The sequence below is a fragment of the Salmo salar genome, chromosome 01 (genome assembly GCF_965601325.2).
Source record: "Salmo salar chromosome 01, fSalSal1, whole genome shotgun sequence".
NCBI lineage: Eukaryota > Metazoa > Chordata > Actinopteri > Salmoniformes > Salmonidae > Salmo > Salmo salar.
In genome coordinates this window covers 170,304,288-170,320,259 of record NC_138291.1, presented here as the reverse complement: position 1 = coordinate 170,320,259, position 15,972 = coordinate 170,304,288, and the positions used below count along the sequence as shown (strand labels likewise).

The following is a 15,972-nucleotide window of genomic DNA, read 5'->3' as shown; positions in this document are numbered from 1 at the left end:
TGCTCGTTCTGTGCATGCATTCCTGCAAGACAGGAATGTCAGTGTCCTGCCATGGCCAGCGAAGAGCCCGGATCTCAATCCCATTGAGTACGTCTGGGACCTGTTGGATCGGAGGGTGAGGGCTAGGGCCATTCCCCCCAGAAATGTCCGGGAACTTGCAGGTGCCTTGGTGGAATAGTGGTGTAACATCTCACAGCACAACTGGCAAATCTGGTGCAGTCCATGAGGAGGGCATGCACTGCAGTACTTAATGCAGCTGGTGGCCACACCAGATACTGGCTGTTACTTTTGATTTTGACCCCCCCCCCTTTGTTCAGGGACACATTATTCCATTTTTGTTAGTGACATGTCTATGGAACCTGTTCAGTTTATGTCTCAGTTGTTGAATCTTATTACGTTCATACAAATATTTACACATATTAAGTTTGCTGAAAATAAACGCAGTTGACAGTGAGAGAATGTTTCTTTTTTTTGTTGTTGCAGAGTTTAGTAGTTGAACCCACGTCTGGTATTTTGGCTTACATAGTTAGTCGTACTATGCCAATGTCATTGCATGTGGTGATGGGGACCACAGGTTATAGTTGTAGTATATTTAGAGTACTGTAGTGGGAGTACATTACACCGCTGTGCAACCTCCTTCCCTGGTCCTCTACCTCACATTGAGGCTGTAGTTTCACTCATTTACCTTTGACGACTCCCACTTGTCTCAAAAAGATAAGGTTTGTCATCTGCTCTTTAGACCATATTAAATAGCACTTATCAGATATTGACATCCAATTCTTCTTATACAATGGCCTCGAACTGCTTCTCCGTAGTAGTAGCAGCACACAAGATGATGAGCATATTTCCCCGACAGTCTGACGCACCAAGAGACATAATGGAATGAGCTTAGGAGGTACTAGGCAAGGGTGTCTTTTATTCCAATCCGTCTTTGAAGGCAGGGATCAAAGGGGCTGTGTCTACCAAGACAAACCCCCTTGTAAGACACCTCCGCTGGAGATTTTCCTACACAAGGCCCCCTGGCGTCCCCTGGGACCCAGAACAAAGATGGCGATGGATCTATTAGGTCTCCTGTTCATGTCCTGTATTCAAAGATGGTGACTGCCCTAGGCCCACTGAGGCAACCAGCTCTCCAGAGAGTTCTGCTATTCTGACCTATGCTCAGAAGGCCTGGTGTGTTTGTACTATATAGCCAACTTCCATGGCATCAGATCTGGGACCAGGCTAGAGGTCATAGGTGATCTGAGAGTGATAGATGAGTAACTGGACCGTACAGTACACATCCTATTCTAAGGCTGGGGCGGCAAGCAGTCGAAATTCTGGTGAGAGCAGGATTCCCTCCCTTCTTACTCCCTCCTCATTCCACGAATCCTCCATCTAGGATTTCTGGATTTTTCAACCCTCGTGAAGAATATTGATTGTATGACTCAAGACTAGCATTCAAGCACTGAAAAGCATTGCATAAGCTTGAAATGTATGCTACTTCATGGTAGCCTACATGAGCTGGGAGGTTGTCGGTCCTACTTCCTCTTCTGTATAGATGCAATTATCATTGTCCAGATCAACACTTACCATGGCATTAACTTGGCTACTGTCTCTAAATTGATGCATTTCTCTATGTGACAACACAGTGTGTGGTCAACGCCCAATACACACAGAAAGTCAAAACAGGTCCATAGTAGTCGTAGACCAGTGATGTGTTATAAAGGTCATTATGAATGACACTGCAACACTCACATGACTGGTATTATGAGTGCCTTGTGTATACCGTAGGGCTGGGTGATACAGTTATGGGCGATTCATGATATACAGTGCCTTCGGAAAGTATTCAGACCCTTTGACTTTTTTATACGTTTTGTTAGGTTACAGCCTTATTCTAAAATTGATTAAATTGTTTTCCCCAGTCATCAATCTACACACAATAATGACAAAGCAAAAAAAAAAAAGTTTGGCTAATTTATAAAAAAACTGAAATATCACATTTACATAAGAATTCAGACCCTTTACTCAGTACTTTGTTGAAGCACCTTTGGCAGCGATTACAGCATAGAGTCTTCTTGGGTAGGATGCTTACAAGCTTCGCACACCTGTATTTGGGGAGTTTCTCCCATTTTTCTCTGCAGATCCTCTCAAGCTCTGTCAGGTTGGATGGGGAGCGTTGCTGCACAGCTATTTTCAGGTCTCTCCAGAGATGTTCGATCGGGTTCAAGTCCAGGCTCTGGCTGGGCCACTCAAGGACATTCAGAGACTTGTCCCGAAGCCACTCCTGCAGTGTGTTGGCTGTGTGCTTAGGGTCGTTGTCCTGTTGGAAGGTGAACCGTCGCCCTAATCTGAGGTCCTGAGCGCTCTGGAGCAGGTTTTCATCAAGGATCTCTGTACATTGTCCCGTTAATATTTTCCTCGATCCTGACTAGTCTCCCAGTCCCTGCAGCTGAAAAACATCCCCACAGCATGATGCTGCCACCATGCTTCACCAAAGGGATGGTGCCAGGTTTCCTCCAGACGTGACGCTTGGCATTCAATCTTGGTTTCATCAGACCAGAGAATCTTGTTTCTCATGGTCTGAGAGTCTTTAGGTGCCTTTTGGCAAACTCAAAGCGGGCTCTCACGTGCCTTTTACTGAGGAGTGGCTTATGTCTGGCCACTCTACCATAAAGGCCTACTTGGTGGAGTGCTGCAGGGATGGTTGTCCTTCGGGAAGGTTCTCCCATCTCCACAGAAAAACTCTAGAGCTCTGTCAGAATGACCATCGGGAACTTGGTCACCTCCCTGACCAAGGCCCTTCTCCCCTGATTGCTCCGTTTTGCAGGGCGACCAGCTCTAGGAAGAGTTTTTTTGTTTGGTGGTTCCAAACTTCTTCCATTTAAGAATGGAGGCCACTGTGTTCTTGGGAACCTTCAATGCTGCAGAAATGTTTTGGTACCCTTCCCCAGATCTGTGCCTCGACACAATCCTGTCTCGGAGCGCTACGGACAATTCCTTCAACCTCATGGCTTGGCTTTTGGCCTGTGTCCAATCAATTGAATTTACCACAGGTGGACTCCAATCAAGTTGTAGAAATATCTCAAGGATTATTAATGGAAACAGAATGCACCTGAGCTCAATTTCGAGTCTCATAGCAAAGGGTCTGAATACTTATGTAAATAAGGAATGTTTTTTATTTTTAATAAATGTGCAAACATTTCCAAAAACCAGTTTTTGCTTTGTCATTATGGGGTGTTGTTTGTAGCTTGCTGTGGAAATGGTTTTATTCAGTCCATTTCAGAATAAGGCTGTAACGTAACAAAATGTGGAAAAAGTCAAGGGGTATGAATACTTTCCGAAGGCAATGAATATCTCAATTTTTTTTTAAATGTTTTCTATAAATAAGCTTTGTTGTACAACTAAAAGTCAAATACACTGCATTTAAAACAGTCTTCAATAATCTAATGAATTCAGGGCTTGTGAAATTATACCTAGGCTTAATATTAGCATTCCACAACCATAAGACCCACTAATAATTGAATTATACTGAACAAAAATATAAAAACAACATGCAACAATTTGAATGATTTTACTGAATTACAGTTCATATAAGGATATCAGTCAATTGAAATAAATGAATTAGGCCCTAATCTATGGACTTCACATGCCTGGGCAGGGGCGTAGCCATGGGTGGGCCTGGGAGGGCATAGACATACCCACTTGGGAGCCAGGCCCACCCACTGCCTGGTTACACGTGGTCTGCGGTTGTGAGGCCTGTTGGACATAATGCCAAATTCTCTAAAACGACGTTGGAGGCAGCCTATGGTAGAGAAACTAACATTACATTTTCTGGCAACAGCTCTGGTGAACATCCTGCAGTCAAGCATGCCAATTGCACGCTCCCTCAAAACTTGAGACATCGGTGGCATTGGGTTGTGTGACAAACTGTACATTTTGGAGTGGCCTTTTATTGTCCTTAATTATAAACTGGGTGGTTCGAGCCCTGAATAATGATTGGCTGACAGCCATGGTATATCAGACCGTATACCATGGGTATGACAAAACATTTATTTTTACTGCTCTAATTACATTGGTAACCATGCGTTGCGTTGTGCCTAACAACAGCCCTTAGCCATGGTATATTGGCCACATACTACACCGCCTCGGACATTATTGCTTAATTAAATCATGCTGTTTAATCAGCTTCTTGATATTCCACACCTGTCAGGTGGATGGATTATCTTGTCAAAGGATAAATGCTCACTAACATGGATGTAAACAAATTTGTGCACAAAATTTGAAATATGCTTCTTGAGCGTACGGAAAATGTCTGGGATATTTCAGCTCATAAAACATGGGACCAACACTTTACATGTTGCGTTTATATTTTTGTTCAGTATATTTTATCAAAATAGTTTAAGCTGCTTTTCTGAACCAAGCATAATGCACATTCACTAACAGCCCAATTACTAACTTCTTGTAGAAGGCATTATAGGAAATTAGCACAGGTCTCATAAACAATCTCTCAAGCACCTGCCCACGTGATAGTGTGTAGCCAACTAATATTTAGATTTCAAGTTTAGCCAACTTGGATCCATTTGCTAGCTAACAAGGCAGAACAGTTGAATTGTTATGAACACACCCTTCTGTCCGTCTCAAAGTGTTTAAAAGGATGCTAGCCTGTACACTTTGTTCCGATGTTGAAATCAAGTGGCCTACCTTATTTCTCAGAATGAGAACGAGTTGCCAATTCCTTATATAATTGTGTTTTTAAAACACAGACTAGACAGCTAGTATAACGGGAACGTGGTACCGCAAAGCCGCGCGCGACAAAGTGAGCATTCATTTTCCAAAATCAAAGTTGTTTGATACTCCCGTTTTAGTAGTGTCTGCTCTGCATGTAATCTGAGGAGTTGAGACGTAAACATGGTTTCGTTAGAAAGGTTAAGTTCTCCTCTAATACAGTAAAATAATGACAATGTGTTTGGGTCTCCATATGACCGATTCTGTTCGACCAAACCTCAAATGCAAATAGTGAACTGAAACCATTTGTCAGAGGGGAAGAAGTGATCTCTCCTCTTTGTTGTTGTGAGTGGCGGGGGAAGGGGCTTGGCGTGTGTGTGTGTGAACCGGGAAGATGTGTTTGTGTAAACAGAAAAGAAAATGCAAATCGAGAGATTTCACTCTCGCCACAATCTGTCCAAAAATATGCCCAATGCGTTTCTATGGGCTTATTTTGGCCCTACAATTGTCGCCTGCCTTTCCGCCTTTGGGACAACCACTCCCATTATTAGGGCGGAGACATCGGCACCTCGTCATTATATACAGATCTATACTCATTAATGTGTTTAGGAGGAAAGGTGCGTAATTTGCTTATCATGCTGCACGTACTTAGGCCTGCCATTCTGCCCAGCTGTGAACTATGGAAAAGCGAAAGGGAACCGGTGAAAATGCTTATCACAGTGATTGCAGTGGAGTGATGACTCTGGCATTTCCTCATTAGCGGAATGGGAGCTACGTTGGCTGTGGTCGACAAACTCATTTTAACAGACGGATTACATTTTTTTTCTCTTCTTTCTTTTAAGGCCAAGGCAATATCACACAGTGTGAATACAAATCAAATCACTGCAACTCCCCAAACAGTCTGTCAGCAGGCAGCATGGGAGTGAAGCTCTCCGGAGGAGAATTCAATATGGGATTTTTTTTTTGCGTTACATAACAACTAACGCTGTTTCGTGTTTACTGCATATACAGCTCTGTTGGGGACATGTTACGAATATGATTTCATGGAAAAGGCTTCCCTAGAGTTCATTTGATTAATAAAAGTTAGTTTGCTTAATGTATTTCTGCATCTGTGCAAATGTGTGGCTTCTCTGCAGTCTGCACAGCCCTGGCACAGAGTAGAGGCCATGGCAGACTTTTGTTTCAACCTTGGGCACAGCAAGGGTGACTCACCTGATTGTGGGTGGCAGTAGTTGGAGTGATTATTGCACTGGCATGGCTGGCAACCCGTACTGCTGAACCGGAAGAAACCTGGGTGGCAATCGTCACACTTGTCACCGTATACGCCTGTCTTACACACGCACATCCCAGAGCTGTGGAAAGAACAGAAAGCTGGTGACACTTCAGTCAGGACCCCTGGGTTCTCATAATGCCTGCTTAAAATATGCACTACAATGGTGTAGCCAAATTGAGAATGTCACAGTTACAGACACACACTTTAGCACATTACTCACATTTAATGAGAACACTGGTTGAATTCCTGAAGTAACAGTGAGACTGGGGTCCCATATAGAAGGACTGAAGCTCAGTTCTGGTGACTTTTTAAACAGACATTCTACTCAAAGTTTATGAAAATAAAATTATGCTAACACTTAAAATATAATTAGCACCTCAGAAATGAGCCCAAAAACATATGGGTAAAAAGGATTTTAACAGATTGGACTATGGTCTATATTATCAGATGTGCTATTAGAAATATGCATTATCACCTGTAACCTAAATGATGCAGCATAGTGGCTATAAAATGTACATAGGCTGAAGCATGGATTTGTCCATCTGCATTTACCTCACTGGACACAACATCCCGATTGTAATTATTACTAATAATTATTTTATTATAAAATGTATAAATAATTACAAATTATTCACTCCAATTCATTTTTTACAAAGTATGTTATTGCCCTTTTAAGACTCCATTGTCCCCTTTGAGCTGTGTTGTGTAGTGATGGGCATTCCGAGTCTTTTCTGTGAGCTGGATCATTTAGCTCCGTTCACCTAAAAGTGACTCTGTTTTTTCATGGTTTCAGGTCCAATTCTAAGCATTACTGAACAAAGAGCCATTTGGGAGCCAAATGAATGTTGATGACAATGATGCAGTTTTCACTTTGCTTCTTAATATAAATCCACTAGTGTTCTATAATTACACTATTAGTTTGTGTTTCTTACATCTGCAAATGGCTAGTTTGTCTTTCCTTAGCAAGTTGGGCCTAAATCGTGTTAGCCGCTAATGCTAAATCGCTAGTTAGCTGGCTAGCTGTACTGAATGTACAGAGTCTGAGCAAACGTAACTAGCTATACAGCCTGATAATGCCAGTGATGGTGTAGACTTACTGTAAATCAGTAGGTTGTTTGTGCAAATGTGTCTTTTAAATCAAAGAGGAATACGGAAAGCATGAATATGTTAGCTACATGAAGCAGCTAAGAGAAAACATTCAATGTAGCCAAAGATTATAGGGTGCCCTAGGAAACACTGACCAACACTTTGGTTCCTATCCTGTCACAATAACTCCTCCCTGGCATTTTCATTCATTGTCATGTCTATGACTGTATTCAAAGTGCCCACTATTAAATTCTAATTCTAATAATCATTATATTTTTATGATTCCAACAGTTCACCTAAGTGTCAAATCGCAACTGCAACATTTGGTTAAAAATAAGGCCTAGATTGTTTTCCCAATATTGTGCAGCCCTACATCGCAGTGTGGAAATGACCATAAATGAGCGCAGGAAATGCAGAAATGTATAAAAATAATTTTTGGGTTGAACAGTATAAAACAATCAGAATGGAGAAAGACCCCTTGAAAATCCCTTAGAATGTATGTATGTATGTATGTATGTATGTATGTATGTATGTATGTATGTATGTATGTATGTATGTATGTATGTATGTACAGTTGCAGTTGGAAGTTTACATAAACTTAGGTTGGAGTAATTAAAACTCATTTTTCAACCACTCCACAAATTTCTTGTTAACCTGTTGGGGCTAGGGGGCAGTATTTTCACGGCTGGATAAAAAAACGTACCCGATTTAATCTGGTTACTAATCCTACCCAGTAACTAGAATATGCATATACTTATTATATATGGATAGAAAACACCCTAAAGTTTCTAAAACTGTTTGAATGGTGTCTGTGAGTATAACAGAACTCATTTGGCAGGCAAAACCCTGAGACAGATTCTGACAGGAAGTGGATATCTGATGTGTTGTATTACCTTTAAACCTATGCCATTGAAAAACACAGGGGCTGAGGAATATTTTGGCACTTCCTATTGCTTCCACTAGATGTCACCAGCCTTTACAAAGTGTTTTGAGTCTTTTACTGTGAGATCTGACCGAACAAGAGCCATGGAACGGTGATGGCCGATTAGACTCTGGCGCGCGAGTTCATGTTGGGTACCCTCGTTCCAATACGTTATAAAAGAGAATGCATTCGTCCACCTTGAATATTATTCATGTTCTGGTTAAAAAAGGCCCTAATGATTTATGCTATACAACGTTTGACATGTTTGAACGAACGTAAATATATTTTTTCCCCTCGTTCATGAAGTGAAGTCCGGCGGGCTTAGATCATGTGCTAACAAGACAGAGATTTTTGGACATAAATGATGAGCTTTTTTGAACAAAACTACATTCGTTATGGACCTGTGATACCTGGAAGTGACATCTGATGAAGAGAATCAAAGGTAATGGATTATTTACATAGTATTTTCGATTTTAGATCTCCCCAACATGGCGGCTAGTCTGTATCGCAACGCGTATTTTTCTGGGCGCAGTGCTCAGATTATTGCAAAGTGTGATTTCCCAGTAAGGTTATTTTTAAATCTGGCAAGTTGATTGCGTTCAAGAGATGTAAATCTATAATTCTTTAAATGACAATATAATATTTTACAAATGTTTTCTAATTTTAATTATTTAATTTGTGGTGCTGACTTGACTGCCGGTTATTGGAGGGAAACGATTTCCTCAACATCAATGCCATAGTAAAACGCTGTTTTTGGATATAAATATGAACTCGATAGAACTAAAAATGCATGCATTGTCTAACATAATGTCCTAGGAGTGTCATCTGATGGAGATTGTAAAAGGTTAGTGCATCATTTTAGCTGGTTTTATGGTTTTGGTGACCCTGTCTTTGAATTGACAAAACATTACACACAGCTATTGTCAATGTACTCTCCTAACATAATCTAACTTTATGCTTTCGCCGTAAAACCTTTTTGAAATCGGACAACGTGGTTAGATTAAGGAGATGTTTATCTTTGAAAGGGTGTAAGATAGTTGTATGTTTGAAAAATTTGAATTTTGACATTTATTTGGTTTCAAATTTGCCGCTCTTGAAATGCACCTGCTGTTGATGGAGTGCACCACGGGGGGGACGCTAGCGTCCCACCTAGCCCATAGAGGTTAACCTGTTGGGGATAGGGGGCAGTATTTGCACGGCCGGATAAAAAACGTACCCGATTTAATCTGGTTACTACTCCTGCCCAGTAACTAGAATATGCTTATAACACCCTAAAGTTTCTAAAACTGTTTGAATGGTGTCTGTGAGTAAAACAGAACTCATTCGGCAGGCCAAAACCTGAGAAGATTCCAAACAGGAAGCGCCCTTTCTGACCATTTCTTGGCCTTCTTTGACATCTCTATCCTAAACAAAGGATCTCTGCTCTAACGTGACATTTTCTAATGCTCCCATAGGCTCTCAGAAGGCGCCAGAACGTTGAATGATGACTTTGCAGGCCATGGCTGAAAAACAGTAGCGCATTTGGTAAGTGGTCGATCTGAGAACAATGAGACTGGTGCGCGCGTGCACGAGACGACTCCATGTTTACATTTTCAGTCTTTGAACGAAAATAACGACTCCCGGTCGGAATATTATCGCTTTTTTACGAGAAAAATCGCATAAAAATTGATTTTAAACAGCGTTTGACATGCTTCGAAGTACAGTAATGGTATATTTTGAATTTTTTTGTCACGAAACGCGCCGGGCACGTCACCCTTCTTTACCCTTCGGATAGTGTCTTGAACGCACGAACAAAACGCCGCTATTTGGATATAACTATGGATTATTTGGAACCAAACCAATATTTGTTATTGAAGTAGAAGTCCTGGGAGTGCATTCTGACGAAGAACAGCAAAGGTAATCCAATTTTTCTTATAGTAAATCTGAGTTTGGTGAGTGCCAAACTTGGTGGGTGTCAAAATGTCTGATTATTTCTGGCTGGGTACTCTGCTGACATAATCTAATGTTTTGTTTTCGTTGTAAAGCCTTTTTGAAATCGGCCAGTGTGGTTAGATTAAGGAGAGTCTTGTCTTTAAAATGGTGTAAAATAGTCATATGTTTGAGAAATTGAAGTAATAGCATTTCTAAGGTATTTGAATATCGCGCCACGGGATTCCACTGGCTGTTGACTAGGGTGGGACGCAAACGTCCCACCTAGCCCATAGAGGTTTTAAAAAACTAGTTTTGGCAAGTCATCTACTTTGTGCATGACACAAGTCATTTTTCCAACAATTGTTTACAGACAGATTATTTCACTTGTAATTCACTGTATCACAATTCCAGTGGGTCATAAGTTTACATACACTAAGTTGACTGTGCCTTTAAACAGCTTGGAAGATTTCAGAAAATGATGTCATGGCTTAAGAAGCTTCTGATAGGCCAATTTACATCATTTGAGTAATTTGGAGGTGTACCTGTGGATGTATTTCAAGCCCTGCCTTCAAACTCAATGCCTCTTTACTTGACATAATGGGAAAATCAAAAGAAATCAAGAAGACCTCAGAAAAAAATGTGTAGACCTCCACAAGTCTGGTTCATCCTTGGGAGCAATTTCCAAATGCCTAAAAGGTACCACGTTCATCTGTACAAACAATAGTACGCAAGTAGAAACACCATGGGACCACGCAGCCGTCATACCGCTCAGCAAGGAGACGCGTTCTGTCTCCTAGAGATGAACGTACTTTGGTGCGAAAAGTGCAAATCAATCCCAGAACAACAGCAAAGGACCTTGTGAAAATGCTGGAGGAAACGGGTACAAAAGTATTTATATCCATAGTAAAACAAGCCCTATATCGACATAACCTGAAAGGCCGCCCAGCAAGGAAGAAGCCACTGCTCCAAAACCGCCATAAAAAAGCCAGACTACGGTTTGCAATTGCACATGGGGACAAAGATCGTACTTTTTGGAGAAATGTCCTCTGGTCTGATGAAATAAAAATAGAACTGTTTGGCCATAATGACCATGGTTATGTTTTGGAGGAAAAAGGGGGAGGCTTGCAAGCCAAAGAACACCATCCTAACCGTGAAGCACGGGGGTGGCAGCATCATGTTGTGGGGGTGCTTTGCTGCAGGAGGGACTGGTGCACTTCACAAAATAAATGGCATCATGAGGAAGGAAAATTATGTGGATATATTGAAGCAACATCTCAAGACATCAGTCAGAAAGTTAAAGCTTGGTCTCAAATGGGTCTTCCAAATGGACATTGAACCCAACCATACTTCCAAAATTGTGGCAAAATGGCTTAAGGACAACAAAGTCAAGGTATTGGAGTGGCCATCACAAAGCCCTGACCTCAATCTTATAGAACATTTGTGGGCAGAACTGAAAAAGCGTGTGTGAGCAAGGAGGCCTACAAACCTGACTCAGTTACACCACCTCTGTCAGGAGGAATGGGCCAAAATTCACCCAACTTATTGTGGGAAGCTCATGGAAGGCTACCCAAAACATTTGACCCAAGTTAAACAATCTAAAAGCAATGCTACCAAATACTTATTGAGTGTTTGTAAACTTCTGACCCACTGGGAATGTCACGAAAGAAATAAAAGCTGAAATAAATCATTCTCTCCATTATTATTCTGACATTTCACATTCTTAAAATAAAGTGGTGATCCTAACTGACCTAAGACAGGGAATTTTTCCTAGGATTAAATTTCAGGAATTGTGAAAAACTGAGTTTAAATGTATTTGGCTAAGGTGGATGTAAACTTCCAACTTCAACTGTATGTGTTGTCACCCTAGGTTCACGTACTACTCATAAAACAAATTTAGAACTTTTATTATTCAAAAAGATAAAATACCATCAAACCGTCATTTAAAAACAAAAATCCCCTTCATCGGAGTGTCAGCAACAATCATGCATGTCAGTTCAGTGCACACAGCTAAACAGACAAAATCAAATAGCTGATAATATATTTCGGAGATCAGACATGCTTCTGTCTACTACAAACCATAGCCTATAAAAGTAAGATGTGATATAACAGCACTGTAGAGATGATAGCTTGTAACAACAAGCATTTTGATCCGATGACCAAAAGTATGTGGACACCAAATCGTCAAAGATCTCATTCCAAAATCATGGATATTAATATGGAGTTGGTCCCCGCTTTGCTGCTATAACAGCCTCCACTCTTCTGGGAAGGCTTTCCACTAGGTGTTAGAACATTGCTGCAGGGACTTGCTTCCATTCAGCCACAAGAGCATTAGTGAGGTCGGGCACTGATGTAGGGTGATTAGGTCTGGCTCGCAGTCAGCGCTCCAATTCATCCCAAAGGTGTTCGATGTGGTTGAGGTCAGGGCTCTGTGCAGGTCAGTCAAGTTCTTCCACACCGATCTCGACAAACCATTTCTGTATGGACCTCGCTTTGTGGGCTCCCAAGTGGCGCAGCGGTCTAAGGCACTGCATCTCAGTGCAAGAGGCATCACTACAGCATCTGGTTCGAATCCAGGCTGCATCACATCCAGCCGTGATTGGGAGTCCCATAGGGCAGGGCACAATTGTTCCTGCGTCGTCTGGGTTTAGCTGGGGTAGGCCGTCACTGTAAATAAGAATTTGTTCTTAACTGACTTGCCTAGTTAAATAAAAGGTTAAATAAAAAATCTGAAGAAAAATAAAAAGAATTGTGCACAGGGGCATTGTCATGCTGAAACAGGAAAGGACCTTCCCCAAACACTTGCCACAAAGTTGGAAGCACAGAATCGTCTAGAATTTCCCTTCACTGGAACTAAGGAGCCTAGCCCGAACCATAAAAAACAACCCCTGACCATTATTCCTCCTCCCACCAAACTTTACAGTTGGCACTATGCATTGGGGCAGGTAGCGTTCTCCTAGCGTCCGTCGAACTGCCAGATGGTAAAGCGTGATTCATCACTCCAGAGAACTCGTTTCCACTGCTCCAGAGTCCAATGGTGGCGAGCTTTACGCCTCTCCAGCCGACGCTTGGCATTAAGCATGGTAATCTTAGGCTTGTGTGCGGCAGCTCGGCCATGGAAACCTATTTCATGAAGCTCCCGATGAACAGTTCTTGTGCTGACGTTGCTATCGGTACATGTGACAAATAAAGTTTGATTTGAAGCAGTTTGGAACACGGTAGTGAGTGTTGCAACTGAAGACAGAAGATTTTTACGTGCTTCAGCACTCAGCGGTCCCGTTCTTTGAGCTTGTATCCCTACCTCTTCGCGGCTGAGACGTTGTAGCTCCTAGACGTTTCCACTTCACAATAACAGCACTTCTTAAATCTGCTTGGGGTGAAAGGAATATAACATAGGAGTGACGTATGCCACTACATACATGTGCTAGTAATGACATTATACAGATCAAAATAAAGCAAGACGACCCAGAAACGGTAAGTGGTTGTGCAATCAAGGTCATGCCATTTCTTCATTAAAGGATCATCTTCAGTCCTCATTACACACACATTACTGAAAACGCCCTCTTCACCGCAAGCAAAAGGCACAAAGAGGTTTAAGATTTCAAGGTTCCTCCATGTCGCTGACCCTTAGCTGACAAAACGCAATGAAAAGGGGACAAAAATAAGGTTCCTGTCTCAAGTGCACTCTAAACAGAGCTTTCACCTGCAGTAGGCATGATCAAAGCAAAGGAAAGAGACATGGGCCGCGTTCCAGGCTGACTACATTGCAGTCGCCTGCCAGATCTCAAAACATTGGTTGACTCATGCAACGCCTGGAATGCCTCTCTTATGAAATTTTGATGCTGTTTAAATTACATTTTTGGCCGATACCTGATATTTTTCTTGCCAAAAAAAGCTATTCCGATAACCGATATTTACAATTTTAGCTGACTTTTAAGCATTCTAGTAAAGTTAAATAGTTACACACGGACGCAGAGGTCTAAGGCACTGCATCTCAGTGCAAGAGGCATCACTACAGTCCCTGGTTCGAATCCAGGCTGTATCACATCCGGCCATGATTGGGAGTCCCATAGGGCGCACAATTGGCCCAGCGTGGTCCGGGTTTGGTTGAGGTAGGACGTCATTGTAAATAATAATTTGTTCTTAACTGACTTGCCTAGTTTTAAATAAAGGTTTTACACACACACACACACACACACACACACACACACACACACACACACACACACACCACACACACACACACACACACACACACACACACACACACACACACACACACCAACAAGTTATGTTGTTGGCATTCGCGTATGTCCCCATTACCAGTAAAACGTCATCAAAACCTATATTTCTTTCACTTACTTGCAGTGCTGTTTCGTTCATTTGTTCAGTCGTTTTATTCTCCACCAGGATTTCATCATCAAATCAAACTATCTTCACAGCATCTTCACTAATCAATGTAAGTAGTCTGGTGGCCATTTGATTAATTGTTCAGCAGTCTTATGGCTTGGGGGTAGAAGCTGTTAAGGAGCCTTTTGGTCCTAGACTTGGTGCTCCGATACCGCAGTAGCAGAGAAAACAGTCTATGACTTGGGTGACTGGAGTCTGACAATTTTATAGGCTTTCCTCTGACACCACCTATTATATAGGTTCTGGATTGCAGGAAGCTTGGCCCCAGTGATGTACTGGGCTGTACGCACTACCCTCTGTAGTGCCTTACGGTCAGATGCCGAGCAGTTGCCATACCAGGCGGTGATGCCACCAGTCAGGATGCTCTCGATGGTGCAGCTGTAGAACCTTTTGAGGATCTGCCAAATCTTTTCAGTCTCTTGAGGAGGAATAGGTTTTGTCGTGCCCTCTTCACAACTGTCTTGGTGTGCTTAGACCATGAAAGTCCGTTGGTGATGTGGACACCAAGGAACTTGAAACTCTCGACCCGCTCCACTACAGCCCCGTCGATGTTAATGGGGGCCTGTTCGGCCCGCCTTTTCCTGTAGTCCAAGATCAGCTTCTTGGTCTTGCTCACGTTGAGGGAGAGGTTGTTGTCCTGACACCACACAGCCAGTTCTATGACCACCTCCCTATAGGCTGTCTCATCGTTGTCGGTGATCAGGTCAACCACTGTTGTGTTGTCAGCAATCTTAATGACGGTGTTGGAGTTGTGTTTGCTTACCCTTACCACCTGGGGGCGGCCCATCAGGAAGTCCAGGATCCAGTTGCAGAGGGAGGTGTTTAGTCCCAGGGTCCTTAGCTTAGTGATGAGCTACGTGGGCACTATGGTGTTGAACGCTGAGCTGTAGTCAATGAATAGCATTCTCACATAGGTGTTCATTTTGTCCAGGTGGGAAAGGGCAGTGTTGAGTGCATGTCATACATGTCAAGCAGTGAAGTTTCAGCTCTGTCTTTCTGTGGCCTCTCTTCCTCAGTGTGCACTGTGTCTGTTTCCATTTTGTCCAGCTGTGTATGTAACATTTCATGTAAACCCTGTTTCTTGTCTTCATCAAAGTAGCGGTCCTTGTACATAGCATCGAGCATGGTGGCGACACAGTAAAGAGAGAATACCACCAAATCGCTTGTTCACAGCCTGTGTGGGCAGTTCTGTTGAGCAGGCGTTGTAATGCCATGACAGAGGGTATCACGTCTGCTGCAGGCGCAGTTGATGAGCTTAATTCTCCAGTCAGTTGTTCGAATTGAGCTACCTAGTGTGTGTGTTCATGTTTCCAAGTTTCAAACATGTTCTCAAATGCCACTGAAATGGCAGCAGCGGTATGACAACCAGCACATTCATGAAAATGCAATACGACTTTCTTACTCTTTCAAATGACTGCTCAACTTGTTGACTGCTCAATCCACACAGCAGACATTGTGGGCTAGGTTAGGAATGCTGTGTTGCACGTGTAGCGCAATATTTTACGTGGCGTCATTACAGCATGTACCTACGTTATATAGGTATGCATGTCAGCTTTGACATCGGTTTTGGATTCGAACCAGGTTTTGCACATCAGCGTTAAACTGGACATTGGGGCGATACCGATGTTGGCATTTTTTGCTAATATCGTCCGATTCCGATATATAT

The 15,972-nt window shown here is 42.4% G+C and overlaps 1 protein-coding gene across 3 annotated transcripts in view; it reads right to left on the bottom strand.

The window, feature by feature from the left end:
• si:dkey-220k22.1 (multiple epidermal growth factor-like domains protein 9) overlaps positions 1 to 15,972 on the bottom strand; it is an 87,625-nt gene that overhangs the window by 24,015 nt on the left and 47,638 nt on the right. For all 3 annotated transcript variants that reach the window (XM_014142628.3, XM_014142636.3, XM_014142645.3), the window contains one exon: positions 5,920 to 6,059. In XM_014142628.3, coding sequence (XP_013998103.1) covers positions 5,920 to 6,059 — 140 coding nt within the window. The remainder of the gene's footprint in view (positions 1 to 5,919; positions 6,060 to 15,972) is intronic.